The sequence below is a fragment of the Miniopterus natalensis genome, chromosome 2 (genome assembly GCF_054644295.1).
Source record: "Miniopterus natalensis isolate mMinNat1 chromosome 2, mMinNat1.hap1, whole genome shotgun sequence".
In the NCBI taxonomy this organism is placed as follows: domain Eukaryota; kingdom Metazoa; phylum Chordata; class Mammalia; order Chiroptera; family Miniopteridae; genus Miniopterus; species Miniopterus natalensis.
In genome coordinates this window covers 138,306,669-138,322,001 of record NC_142082.1, presented here as the reverse complement: position 1 = coordinate 138,322,001, position 15,333 = coordinate 138,306,669, and the positions used below count along the sequence as shown (strand labels likewise).

The 15,333-nt window shown below is 35.2% G+C and overlaps 1 protein-coding gene and 1 non-coding gene across 2 annotated transcripts; both read left to right on the top strand.

The window, feature by feature from the left end:
- The first annotated feature begins 12,840 nt into the window (after window positions 1-12,840).
- Window positions 12,841-13,791, top strand: LOC107538176 (olfactory receptor 6C68-like). Its single transcript, XM_016214339.2, has one exon. The coding sequence runs from the start codon at window positions 12,841-12,843 to the stop codon at window positions 13,789-13,791; it is 951 nt and encodes a 316-aa protein (XP_016069825.2).
- An 855-nt stretch (window positions 13,792-14,646) lies between these two features.
- Window positions 14,647-14,750, top strand: LOC148093841 (U6 spliceosomal RNA). The gene has a single exon (XR_015714182.1). It is a non-coding gene; the product is annotated as a U6 spliceosomal RNA (small nuclear RNA).
- Window positions 14,751-15,333: the final 583 nt, after the last annotated feature.

The following is a 15,333-nucleotide window of genomic DNA, read 5'->3' as shown; positions in this document are numbered from 1 at the left end:
TCCTGGAAGAAAACATAGGCAGTAAAGTCAGAGACATCTCAAGTAGTGGAATTTTCACTGACACATCTCCTAGGGCAAGAGAAACAAGAGAAAAACTAAACAAATGGGACTAAATCAAACTCAAAAGCTCTGCACAGCAAAAGAAAGCCTCAAAATACAAAGGAACCCCATGGTATGGGAGAATATATTTGCCAAGTATACATCTTATAAGGGGTTAATTTCCACAGTGTACGAAGAACTCATACAACTCAACAAGAGGAAGATAACCCAATTAAAAAATGTTCAAAGGACCTGAATAGACACTTCTCCAGAGAGAACATACAGATGGCCAAGAGACACATGAGAAAATGCTCTACGTGGCTAATTAGCAGAGAGATGCAAATTAGAACCACAATAAGGTATCGCTTCATACCGGTCAGAATGGCTCCATCAACAACTGACAGGTGCTAGTGAGGATGTGGAGAAAGGGGAACCCTAGTACACTGCTGGTGGGAATGCAGACTGGTGCAGCCACTATGGAAAACAGTATGCAAGTTCCTGAAAAAATTAAAAATGGAGCTGTCTTCTGACACTGTGGTCCCACTTCTAGGAATATATCCTAAGAATCCTGAAACACTAATCAGAAAGAATATATGTACCCCTATGTTCATAGCAGTGCAATTTACAATAGCTAAGATCTGAAAACAGCCCAAGTGCCCATCAGTAGATGAGTGGCTAAAAAAGCTGTGAGACATTTACACCATGGAATTCTATACAGCTGTAAAGAAGAGGATCTCACACCCTTGGGACAGTATGGATGGATCAGGGAATATTATGCTAAGCAAAATAAGCCAAGCAGAGAAAGACAATAATCACATGATCTCACTTATAAGTACAATCTAAAGAACATAATAAACTGATGAACAAAATAAATTCAGTGACATGGAAGCATGGATCAGACTGATGAATCTCAGAGGGAAAGTGGGGGTGAGTAGGCAGGGAGAGATTAACCAAAGAATTAATATGCATATATGTATAACCCTCAGACACAGACAATAGTGTGGTAAAGGCCTGTGGAGGGGTGTGGGTCCAGGGTGGAAGGGGTCAATGGGGAAAAAGGAGGGCATCAGTAATATTTTGAACAATGAAAATAAAAAATCTCCAAAAACATAGAAAAAAGCAATGGAAAAAATATCCTTGAGTGAGGATTTAAAAAATAATTTAAAAAATAAATAAGTAAATAAAGAACATCCAATCTACAACTGAGGGGAAGGATTTATCAAGATATCAAATTAGTTAAACTATCTGAGTCTTTTCTACCAAAATTTCCTAATATGACAAAAACAATAATTTTAGTAAAACAGAACACTGAAGAAAGCAGATCACCAACCCAAAAAGGTAGAGAAATATTAATAGTTTCTGATTATTCATCATGAATTACATGCATAATTTACTTCTCTACTTGATGACCATATAAAATGACAAATATAATTTAAAATAATATGTCATTTTATTAAAAGTAAAAAACAGCTATTCTACACCAAAATAGTGTCTACCAAATTCTGTACAATATGGAACAAAATGTCTTTTTATACATTGGACAGGAAGCAATATTAAAGACCCTAAATTTTTACAATATATATGTATTTATGTAGGCAAATGATCAAGGACAATAAATTAAAAATCCAAGAAGACATTAAAGTTATTTAATATCACAACAAATAGGGCAATAACTTTAATAAATGATGTTGGTACAACTTATTATGTGAAGCTAACTTTATTTTTTATTTTTCATTGAATTTATTAAGATGACACTGGTTAACAAAATTATACAGGTTTCAGGTACACAGTTTTATAACACATCATTTATACACTGTATTATGTGTTCACCACCTCAAATAAGTCTCCTTCCATCACCATTTGCCCCTTCCTATATTCTCCACCTCCCCAAACCCCCTTCCCTCAGGCAATCACCAGACTGTTGTCCATGTCCATGAGTTTTTTCTCTTTTTTCTTTCTTTTTTTGCTCTATCCTTTCACTCACCCCCCCCCCCCCCCATGCAGGACTCCCACCCCTGAGAGCTGTCAGCCTGCTCTCTATCTATGAATCTGTTTCCATTTTACTTATTAGTTCATTTTGTTCATTAGATTTCACATATGAGTGAAAACATATGGTAGTCTTTCTCTGACTAGCTTATTTCACTTAGCATAATGCTCTCCAGGGCCATCCACGCTGTTGCAAAAGGTAAGGTCCTTCTTTTTTATGGCCAAGTAGCATTCCATTGTGTAAATGTATCATAGCTTTTTTAACTACTCATGTACTTAGGGATAGTTGGGCTGCTTCCAAGTCTTGGCTATTATAAATAATGCTGCAATGAACATAGCAGTGCATATATTCTTTCAAATTAGTGTTTTGGGTTTCTTTGGATAAATTTCCAGAAGTGCAATTGCTGGGTCATAAGGCAGTTACATATAATTTTTTGAAGTAACCCCATACTGCTTTCAACAATGACTGCACCAATCTGCATTTCTACCAGTGCATGAGGGTTCCCTTTCTCCATGTCCTTGCCAACACTTGTTTGTTGATTTACTGATGATAGTCATTCTGACATGTGTGAGGTGATATCTCATTGTGGTCCTAATTTGCATTTTTCTGATGATTAGTGACATTGAGCATCTTTTCATATGTCTATTGGCCATTTGTATGTTCCTCTTTGAAGAAGTGTCTATTCAGGTCTTGCCCATTTCTTAATTGGATTGTTTGGGTTTTTTTGGTTTTCAGTTTTATAAGATCTTTATAAATTTTTTATATTAACCCCTTATCAAATGTATCGGTGAATAAATTATTTGACTCAGTGGATTGTCTTTTCATTTTGTTGATGGTTTCCTTTGCTGTGCAAAAACTTTTTAGTGTGATGTAGTCCTGTTTGTTTATTTTTTCTTTTGTTTTCCTTTCTTGAGGAGATATATCAGAAAAAAATATTACTACTGAAAATGCCTGATTTTTCTGCCTATTTTTTTTCTAGGATTTTTATGGTTTTGAGTCTAACATTTAAATAATCTTTAATCCCTTTTGAGTTTATTCTTATGTGTGGTATAAGGAAGTGGTCTGGTTTCTTTTTTTTCTTTGCATGTCTGTCCAATTTTCCCAACTAGCCTGCTCTAGCCAAATATCATACAAAGTCAATGGTAAAGATGCAAATAAATTAAAATATAAAGTTTCTAAAAGGAAATATGAATAAATGCTTATATAAGATAGGCACACAGAGCAATATACAGATCTTGTAACATAAAAGTCCACACATGAAACTTATATGTTCATACTAAACATTGTTACCCCAATAAATTTAATTAAAACAATAAGATAGGAATTGAATAAAGCTTTTCTAATATGAGAGGAAATTTAGAAACTATAAAGCAAAACTTAGATATATAGCACTATATATTGATAAATACATCAAATATCATAAATTATATTACAAGATACATAAAAATTAAAATATTTGAAATTTATAGGACTAACAAATGGACTACATGAGGACTGCAAAAACTGTGCATATAATGGATATACACATTATTCATTATGTATAAAAATGTATTTTTAAATTATAAGGACAAAGATAACTTTCCAATTTTCAAAAATGGGACAGCCCATGAGCTCTTCAATTCCTAAATGAAGAAAAAAGAAAAACATCTGAGAAGTTGTTTTACTAATTAGTAACTATTACATGTAAATTACAATACAGCAACATCTTTTGCAATACAATTTAGAAATATATTTGTGCCATGTATCTTCCAGTCCCCTAGTACACTGTCCTTATTGCTTAGTTCTATTTATCTTTTTTTTTTTTTTCTTTAAATATGTCTTTATTGATTTCAGAGAGAGGAAAGGAGAGGGAGAGAGAGATAGAAACATCAATGATGAGAGAATCATTGATCAGCTAGCCTGCAACCGGGGCATGTGCCCTGACCGGGAATCAAACCCCAATCGCCTAGATCCCAGGTCAAAGCTCAACCGCTGAGCCGCGCCCGGCCGGGCAGTTCTATTTTCAATGTTAATTATATTTGATTATGTTATCAGGTTCCTGTTCATTTGCTTATTTTTCAAGATACAAACAAATGTCTTTAATGTGAATTTACTAAAAGACACTAATATTGAAATCTTTATTGGTATACACATCTTCACTCTTTGAAAGTTAATACAAATAAAGGCTCAGTTTCTTAAGTCATGGAAAATATAATCATGTGGGCAAAACAAAACAAAAAAACAACAACCTATGACAATTGTCCTAATAATGTACAAATAGGATAGACATACACATATAAGGTAACAATGACTATTACAACAGTAACCTCTATAACTATATACTTTATGAACCATAATTCTGATCATGTGGTTTTTAGTGTAAAATATACATTACAGAAAAAGTGATCAATAAGAGCCCAGCTGGGCATGGCTCAGTGTTTGAGCATGGACCTATGATCCTGGTCAGGGTACATGCCCGGGTGTGTGCTTGATCCCCAGAGGGGGCATGCAGGAGGCAGCCAATTAATGACTCTCTCATCATTGATGTCTCTATCTCTTTCTCCCTCTCCCTTTCTCTCTCTCTGAAATCAATATATATATAAAAGTGATCAATAAGATAAGATTCACAGCATTCCAAGGAGGTGCCTAAAATAATTGAAATGAGGATGAATATCACTGCTACCATCAAACAGCAGATAAACTGTCTTCTGTAGACGCTGTTATTAATGATGGTCATATAATACATGCATTTGCAAATAACCACATAACAATCATAGGACAGGTTTTGTTTTCCTATTTTTGCCCAGCTGGTCATTGTTGACACTCATTTGCATAGTGTTCCTGGGAGTGAAAATAAACATTAGAGAATAGTGAGGGACTCTTTTATATCATATACAAATATGATTCCACAGGCTGTTTTTGGCTATCATTTCTGCAATAAATGTCCCATGACTCTGACTTTTCTTTCATTACTAATGGAAACAGATATATCCCTGGAGAACCAATTAGTTTCTTGTATGAATGGTTTCCAACAGGTTGTTGTAAAATAACACCCACAAAAATCCTCAAAAGACTATCCTTGGAAGCTGAGGAAATGTGGTATTTTCATTGATGTGGCACTGACAGCACCCACTAGGGGCCATCTTACAAAGAATTGTTTATAAGCCCCTTTCAAAGAAAGAATCACTTTTACATATTCAGGGAGAAGTGAATAACTGGAAAGCTAGAACTGTCTTGGTGCAGGATCATATAAGAATTGGGTGTTTCCTAGACATAATTGAGGCTTAATCATAAAAGCCGAAAAGGTGAACAAATATACTGTGTGTTAACATTTGATAAATTAAAAAATGCAAAAATTGGTTATAGAGACAGCATTTTAAAAGACAATAAGGTATAATAATATCACAAGATATAAGGAAGTTCAAAATAATATACTGTAGGTCACATCATAAATCTGACTGGTTTCTTTTTTTTTTTAATTCTCACCTGAAGATATTTTTTTCCATTGCTTTTCAGAGAGTGGAAGGGGGAAAGAGAAAAAGAGAGAAAAAGAAAAAGAAACATAGGTGTGAGAGAGACACATTGATTGGTTGCCTCCTGTACACACCCTGACCAGGACCAGGGATCAAGCATGAAACCAAGGTAAATGCCTTGGCTGGAATCGAACTTGAGACCCTTCAGGCCTCAGGCCAATGCTCTAGCCACTGAGCCAAACCAGCTAGGACTGGTTGCCATTTTTAAGGCATTTGAGAGAATATAAACCCTTTTGTTTCATTTATTATTTCTTTATAATGTTAATCCATATTGTTATCAAAATAAAAATATATTTTAAAGTCAAACAACACAGACAAGCAAAGACACAACTAATAGCTTTTTCTAGTATGGATACACGTAAGTGTATAAATGTGTATACATACACATATACACACTTTGCATTATAACCTAATTGATTTTTAATTAAATTTCTCAGGGTGACATTGGTTAATAAAGTTATATAGGTTTCAAGTGTACAATTCTATGATACATTATCTGTATACTGCATTTTGTGCAAGTTAACATATAAAATTAATGAGCACATATATACAGGGTATCCCAAAAAATGTATACACACTTTAACAACTGATAGCTGTTAAATTAAAATGAAATGTATTTTAATAAACACTGCTTTTATAATTATTCAAAGTGTGTGCATATATTTTTGGGGGATACCCTATGTATATCTATACTGATATAGAAAATGTGAATGGTATAATGTTAATATTTACATTTTCTATGTCAATACAAATATATGTGTGTGATTATTAATTTTATATGTTAAGTTGACTAGGTCACACTACCCAGATATTGGTCAAGCATTAGTCTAGATATTACTATGAAAGTATTTTCTAGACTAGATTAACATTTAAATCAGTAAACTTTGAGTAAAGCAAATTACCTTCCATAATGTGGGTGATCCTCATTCAGTCAGTTGAAGGTCTTAAAAGACTGATATCCTCTGAGAAATTCTCATTCTCTTTCTCTCTTCTTCTCTCTCTCTCCCTCCCTCCCTCCCTCTCTCCAGATATATAGCCCAGGGGTGTTTTTGTCTGCTTTGTTTGCTGGTGTAATATTACAACCTTGTAGATTCTCAAAGCTTGATAGAATAAATTAATGACTATGTTTTAGAATATGAAAAATGTTATAGTAGCTGGAGTATACAAAGAAAGAGAATTGAATGAGATTTGGACACATTTATTTGGCATGATATCTAAATTTCTAAGTGCATATTCCTAGCTTTTTTGTAACCCTCTCAATAACTTATTGCTGTGTAGAGGTGGTGTTTTCACTCATTATTCTCTGACACCTCTAGTTACTAAAGACAATCCTTCCCAGGGCCATCTATAGATGGTCCTTTAGACTGAGGAAAGCAAAATTATGAATTAAACTGTCCAATGGTCCTCTACTTTAGTTTAGTTGCAGGGAACTCTTTAGTACAAAGAAAGAGCTGAAGCTTTTCTAAGACAATCTATTAAGATTATCCACCCAATTACATTCATTCTAATGATTTCCATTTCCAGATTAGGTATATATACACACTAACACAGCTGTTGGGATGTGTGTGTGTGTGTGTGTGTGTGTGTGTGTGTGTGTGTGTGTATAAAAGCATACAAATGTAAAAACTTTTCTACCTACAACTAAGAATGTTTCCTATGAAAATGATTTGGAGATTCCAAGATGGCAGCAGATTAAGTGGAAGCTACACTGACACTCTTCCAGGACCAAACTGGAATTACAACTAAAATATAGAAAATCCATCCTGAATCATTGACTGAAGACTAACTGGAGAGCACCTTCATACCAAGGTCGAAAAGTGGAAACCACATAGAGACTGGTAGGAAGTGCAGAGGTGCCAGAGGGCTGGATGGGCTCCAGCAGGCAGCAGCTGAAAGTCTAGAGGGATATCTCAGCTGAAGGGGGTTCCTACTGAGAACTCTGGGGTCTAAACCCCAAGCTAGGCTTCCCAGAACTGAGAAATGTGCCCACATAACATCTGGCTGTGAAAAGCAGCAAGGTTTCTGCTTGACAAGGAGAGATGACTGGAAATGCAGGCACCCTATTAAAGGGCCAACACAAAATTCTGTGTGCAGCCAGTCTACTTGAGATCTGACAGAGGGAAGGCAGAGTGCACTACAGCTGTGTTGAGGAGAAGCCAGATGTGCTGGCTTTAGGGATAGAGCTAAGAGGGCAGCCATCTAGATTTCTGTACTGAATCATTCTGCCATACAGCAGAGAACATTTCTCTCAGGCAGATTTTTGCTAGCTAGGCAGCTTTTGCCTGGGGGGGAGGGGGTAAGCAATTGCCCTACCCATTGGAAAACCTCTTGCCCCACCCTGTGGAGTTTATGCCTTGCTGTGGTCTACAGCCTGAGGCTCATTAAAAGACTCAGATTAATCAGCCTGCAGGCAAAGGTGGTTCTCTGGCTGCTTTGAGTCTTTGCCTGATTTGCTTCTGGATCCAGGCCTTGAAGAAGCAAATCTTGGTGAGCATCTTGGTCCTGTCCAAATGCACTCAGCCCCAGAAAAGGGAACCAAAAGCTGTGGAGTGTTGATAGATCCAAACAGGGTACTCAAGGCCAGTCACAAACAGTGCCTCTCATTGGTCTGCACCAGAGACCCTCCAGGAGTCCTAACAGATCTACCTAATACATAGAAACAAACCCAAACAGACAATCAAAATGGGGAGACAATAAAACAAGTCCCAAAGGAAAGAACATGATGGAGATAAGCAATCTATCAGATATAGAGTTCAGAATACTGATTGTAAGGGTGCTGAGAAAACATGGAAACTATGAAGGAAATTAAGAATGACACAGCAGAAATAATACATTTGAAGGAGTAAACATCAGATTAGTGGAAGCTGAGGATCAGATCAGTGAATTAGAAGACAAGGTAGAAAAAAAAATCACTCAATCAGAGATCCAAAAAGAAAAAACAATTTAAAAAATGGAGGACAGTTTAAGGGAGTAGTGGGACAACATGAAACAACAATATTCAACTCATAGGTGTGCCAAAAGGGGAAGAGAGTAAGCAAAGGATAGATAATCTGTTTGAAGAAATAATGGCAGAAAACTTTCTGAATCTGGTGAAGGAAAAAGTCACACATATGTGGAACCTAATGAACAAAATAAACTGATGAACAAAATAGATCCAGAGGCAGAGAAGCATGGAACAGAAAGACGAATTTCAGAGGGAAGGCGGGGGTGGGGGGGTGGGTGGGGAAAGATTAATCAAAGAACGTATATGCATATATGCATAACCCTTGAACACAGACAATTGTATGGGGAAGGCCTCGGAGGACATCTATAATATGTTCAATAATAAAGGTAATTTTTTAAAAATAACAATAAAATAATTTTTTAAAAAGAGAAAATGATTTGGTATATAAGCCATCATGTGTGAAAAGAGATTTACAGAAAAACTTTAGAGCAGTATTTTTTATTACAAAAAGGAAAACAGCTTAAGTTTTCAAACTGATGGTACCCATTATCAAAGCAATATTAAAATTAGTATATATATTTAGTCATTAAAATTGTTTTATTTCTCTATATGTTGATAGTTAAAGACAACCATAATATATAGGTTAAATGAAAGTAGTAAATTACAACTTTTGCAGGTTAATTTATATGCTTATGATTTGAGTCAGAAAATCTCTGACCTTACTTTTATTTTTTTATTATTATTATTTTTTAATATATCTTTATTGATTTCAGAGAGAGGAGAGGAGAGGGAGAGAGAGATAGAAACATCAATGATGAGAGAGTCATGGATCGGCTGCAGCCCACAACCCGGGCATGTGCCCTGACCGGGAATCGAACCCTGATCACCTGGATCCTAGGTCAACGCTTAACCACTGAGCCACACCCAGCCGGGCTCTGACCTTACTTTTATAAAATAACTTAGAGTAGTTATGTGTTTTTTTTCTTTTTACCTTAATATTTTTTATAATATCCATGAGCTACTTAATTTAAAGAAAGTAGAAAAAAGTTTCCTTTGCTAGTTTTATTGCTTTAAAGAATACAGGAAACAACAAACATTTTCTCATTTGACTTATATTGTCCCAGACCATCAAAGTGTGTCTAATGCTGTTGTTATATTTCCTTGTCCTTAATGGTACTATCCCAATTGCTGCCTGTATACAATTGATTGCCAAAAGTTTATAATAATATTCCTTAGTGACTTTTAACTTGGGTCTCCAGGGACTCATTTGTTGGATGATTTTATGGGTGCTTGTTACAGATAGAATACATCAATTAATAAGCCATAATATTTAGTGCCAAATATATTCTTCTAACCAATAAGTTCATAAGATCAACTAATCCTAATCACCCTGGCATGCCTAGCCCTTCAGACTAGGCCTTCTTGTATTTTAGCTAGCAAGAGAACAAGAACATATTTTCTTGGTTTAAAATGGCAAAGACCTTCTCATAGAAGAAGCTCTGTATGGTGTACAGGGCTCTGGGCATTTCCAGGGCCTTTTCTAGCTGAATAGGATTTCCTGAGAAAACTTAGCATTCACACGTCTCCACTGGCACATTCAAGTCGTGTCTCATTATGAGCATATACAAATAAACTGTTAATTGGTGCTGTGCAATAACTTACTTCTTAAGTGGTAAGTATAAAAATGTTTACAACTTCAGTTATTTCCACTGTATGTATGTATGTGTACTGGTAGAAGGGGGGAGTTGGATGGGAAATGTTATATTTCTCTCTTTAAGCAAAGAGTTAGATTTTAAAAACCAGTATGGTGAATACTAATATTTGCCTTTGATGGGAATATTCTAAAGTCCTTTATGAGATACAGTTTTTCCCCCCAGAATTATGGCTCTAGAAATCATTACCAAGCTTTGCTGGGGAAGGTGCAGAAATAAAATCTCCCACAAGCACACATAGATGCAAAAAAAAAAAAAAATCCAAGTGCTCACACAAACACACACAGCCAATAGTAGGCTGATATACTGACCAAGGTTTTATTAATTTTTATTTTTTCAAAATTAAAACACTTTATTAAGTTAAATTCTTTTTTTAAATGCAGATAATTTTATTTTATTTTTTAAATATATCTTTATTGATTTTGGAGAGAGGAAGGGAGGAGGAGGGAGAGATAGAGCCATCAATGATGAGGGAGTCACCATTGATTGACTGCCGCCAGCACCCCCCCGACTGGGGGAATAGAGCCCGCAAGCCCAGCATGTACCCTGATCAGGAATCAGACTGACATCTCCTGGATCCTAGGTCGATGCTCAACCACTGAGCAACACCCAACTGGGTTTAAGTTAAATTCTTAAAACAGAATTTAGTCAATATGAATATGTTGGCGTTATTTTTTTTACTGTGAAAATCTTTCTTTTATCTGTCTCGTGTGGCAAAATAATATTTTATACAAATAAGTCACCTAGTTTACTTTCTATGCAAAGCCAATAAAAACTAGAATGAGGGAGATGCTCCAGTCCCTCCCCCAAGAGACCATTTTCTTCAGGCAGCCCCTGCTCTACTGTAACCATGTGCAACCAAAAAGCAGTGATCAAAAAAATGCTGATTTGTCAGAGGAATGTGCTACACAAGTGTTGAAGAAATATAACATAGAGAAAGATATTGTGGCCCATATTAAGAAGGAGTTTGATGTTTGCTCTTCCTGTCAGGAGCACTCCCACCCCTTTCCCTTCTCCCTCTTCTTCCCCCCAGGCAGGTTACCTTTGTCTTTCTCTCTCTTGGCATTATTAAATGTTATATATATGACTGAATTCAGGTAAAAGAGATGTTGTTTATGAAAGATGAGATAGTTTTAAGATTTGAGCAAGGCTGAATCCAATGTCAAGAGAACTACTGAGTGGCGAATTGAGATCATGAAAAAGAGGAAAATAGGACAGACATTCTCAATGAGAGCAAGAGTCACTATCTGATGAAGGTACTAGAGATATTAGATTTCCATCAAACTTTACCTATCCTGAACCTCAATTAGTATGCCTGTGTTTTAATTAGCAATAAAAACACACTCTTTGTGAAACCAGAGCATTCAGGTAAACGTGCATCAATAAGGAGTATAATGATTAAAACCTAGATCCCAGTGTCTCTCTGTGTGGCCACTTATTATCTAGGAAACAGTGGACATATACTATACCTCTCTGTGCCCCAGGTGTCCCAATTTTAAAATGGAGATAATATGCATCTGTACCTCACAGGATGTCCTAAGATTGTATGAATTATATAGGCAATATAATTAGGCCAGTGCCATGGAACATGGCAAGAGGTCTGCAGAGGTGTATTATTAGTGATACTATATTGATTTAAAGCATAGGGAGATACAAGATGGAGAGCTTCAAAAAAGCTAGTGAGGTAGAAAGCCAGACAGTATCAGATTGAGAAATGAATGCAAAAATGTAAAAATAGAAGCAAAGGATGTAAACTTCAAGGAAATAAAAAAGGAGGAAATACAGTGTCATAGGATATTTAGCAACTTTTGTCCTTACTTTTTCTCCATAATGTGTTGTATAAATGTGTTTCAATCTGAGAGGCTAAATGAAAGTATAGTGTTTATGTTCTTCAACACAGTTCATTCACTATACTCAACATTACCTCATAGCATGATAAAAGAGTAAAACAAAATAATCAGATTGTACTGCATAGTTATTCAAGGTGTACATATAAGAGAGGTAGTGAAGCTTAGAGACATGAAAAATTACAAATTAGGATATTTTAGAATCAAAACATGTTTTGCCCTTGTAATAATCAACTATTTAAAAAGCAATCCGAAAGAAAATAAATATTTATTTCAGAGGTAATTGAAATGCTTTGTTTTAGCCCTGATTTGGAATTTATTTTAAAATTTTAACAGTTCCAACTCTTTAAAACAAAGGAATGAAACTAAAGTGAACATATTTTAAATTTAGCTTATGTGTTGAAGGAAAACATTTGGAAGTATAAAAACTAGCTATAATATAGAAAATAAAAGATAAATGTAATATAATTTAAAAATGCATAACCCAGGGTAGAAGTTAAAATGCTTACTTTGTTATAAATTAATTATAGGAGATTAATAAAGGAAAAGTTAGACTGTAATTCAATAACTAAAATTTATAAAATAAATTCACTTGGCCATAATATACAAATAGATTGGGGAGCTCATCTCAGTATAAAATAAGAAATATATTCCTCAGATCAACAAACAAAATCCATGGATGTTGGATGAGCTGAATATGAAAGAAAGTGTTAATCATTGGCTGATTTTGTCATTGAATTCTACAGTTCAAATCTCTCTGACATTTATGTGTAGGTTTGGCAAAATCCAGAAGTCAATAATGAGAAACCGCTCAGCAATAACAACATTCATCCTTCTGGGACTGGCAGAAGATCCCCAGCTACAGGTTTTACTTTTTATTTTTCTATTTATCACCTACATTTTGAGTGTAACTGGAAATCTAACCATCATTACCCTAACTTTGGTGGATTCTCACCTTAAAACTCCCATGTATTTTTTCCTCCAAAATTTCTCTTTCTTAGAAATCTCATTTACAACTGCATGTATTCCAAGATTTCTTTACAGTATATCAAGTGGAGACAGAACAATTACCTATAATGCATGTATCATTCAATTATTTTTCATAGATCTCTTTGGGGTTACAGAATTTTTTCTTTTGGCTGCCATGTCATATGATCGCTATATGGCCATCTGCAAACCCTTGCATTATATGATGATCATGAGCAACAAAGTGTGCAAGACAATAATTATCTGCTGTTGGATGGGAGCACTTGTGATTATCCTCCCACCACTTAGCTTAGGTGTTCATCTGGAATTCTGTGATTCTAATGTCATTGATCATTTTGCCTGTGATGCAGCTCCTATGCTGAAGATCTCATGCTCAGACACGTGGTTAGTTGAGCAGATGGTTATGGCCTGTGCTGCACTGGCCTTCATCACAACTCTTCTTTGTGTAGTTCTCTCCTACATGTATATCATAAGGACAATTCTAAAATTCCCTTCTGTTCAACAAAGGAAAAAAGCCTTTTCTACCTGTTCTTCCCACATGGTTGTGGTTTCCCTCACCTATGGCAGCTGCATCTTCATCTATATTAAACCATCTGCGAAAGAAGAAGCAAGCACGAATAAGGCTGTGTCCGTGCTTATTTCCTCCATATCGCCAATGCTGAACCCTTTCATATATGCTCTGAGGAATAAGCAAGTTAAACAAGGCTTTAATGATGCACTCAAAAACATTGCCATTTCCCTTAAGAAAGTAAAATGTACCTAAGCTGATATACTAACTCAAAAAATGCACATCTACTTTACATTTTTCGTAAAGCTGATAACAATATTGTAATTTCTTAGCCTATAGAGTAATCAGGCTGTTGATCTCCTAGCCATTTAATCTTTAATTTTTCCTTCAATTCACTTAATGAAGAGCTAATTATTGTGCATTGCTTAATGATGGACAAAATATGTCACTTTCAATCCTTTACCCAGAACTGATCATGATTAAGTCACTCCTTTTCTTCTTTTTTAGATGATTTTCCCAGATAATTTTATAATATTGGTGTGGAAAAGTCATTCCTAAGCAAGACAAAAATTCCTTCCTGTGTTAAAAAGAAATTGACAGCTTTAACTAACAAATTTTAAAATACATGTAACAAAATTTAAAAATTTAAAGACAATCATTAAAAAGGGAATATAGCTAAAAGAATAGATTCATGACATGGTTAACATGAAAGACTTAATAACATACATATGTAGGAAGCACCTATGAATCAAACACATCACAATTTAATATAAACACCAGGATAATAGTTAGATATTTAATTCACTAAAAAGTAAATGAAATTATCTATAACAATAGGTAAGGATATTTAAAAAATACACCAAAGAGCAAAAGATTGAACATTCTTTTCAAAGACACATGAAATATTCACCAAGGCAACCCATATGCTGAGACATGAAACAAATCTCAAGAAGTTTAAAAGAATCAAAATAGTAAAAAATATGTCTCCTGTGAACTGCCAACTTCTATTAAGATCAATTTTTTAAAATCTGGAAAATCTCCAATGTTGAGAAATTAAGTAACATACTTTGACCTGGAGACAAGTCATGAGACAATAAAGAAACCACAACAGTGCTCAGTTCAGCAGTACATATACTAAAATTGAAATGAAACAGAGATTAGCATGGCCCCTGCGCAAGGATGACACACAAATTTGTGAAGCGTTCCATATTTTTAACATTTTGAAAATTTACATGGAACCAAAAAAGACCCCAAATAGCTGCAGCCATCTTGAGAAAGAAGAACAGAGTGGGAGGGATCACTTTGCCAGACATCAAACTGTACTACAAAGCCATTGTAATCAAAACGGCCTGGTATTAGTACAACAACAGACATATAGATCAATGGAACAGAATAGAGACCCCAGAAATAGGCCCACGCCATTATGGTCAGTTAATATTTGACAAAGGAGACAAGAGCATACAATGGAGTAAAGACAGTCTCTTCAATAAGTGGTGCTGGGAAAATTGGACAGCTACATGTAAAAAAATGAAACTAGATCACCAACTTTCACCATACACAAAAATAAACTCAAAATGGATAAAAGACCTAAATGTAAGTCATGAAACCATAAAAATCCTAGAAGAAAACAAAGGCAGTAAAGTCACAGACATCCCATGTAGTGGGATTTTCACTGATATATCTCCTAGGGCAAGAGAAACAAAAGAAAAATAAACACATGGGACTACATCAAACTAAAAAGCTTCTGCACAGCAAAACAGCCTCAAAATACAAAGGAACCCCATGGTCTGGGAAAAT

Coding starts and splice junctions, on each gene's coding strand:
- LOC107538176 (XM_016214339.2), top strand. CDS start 12,841: ATGAGAAACCGCTCAGCAATAACAACATTCATCCTTCTGGGACTGGCA.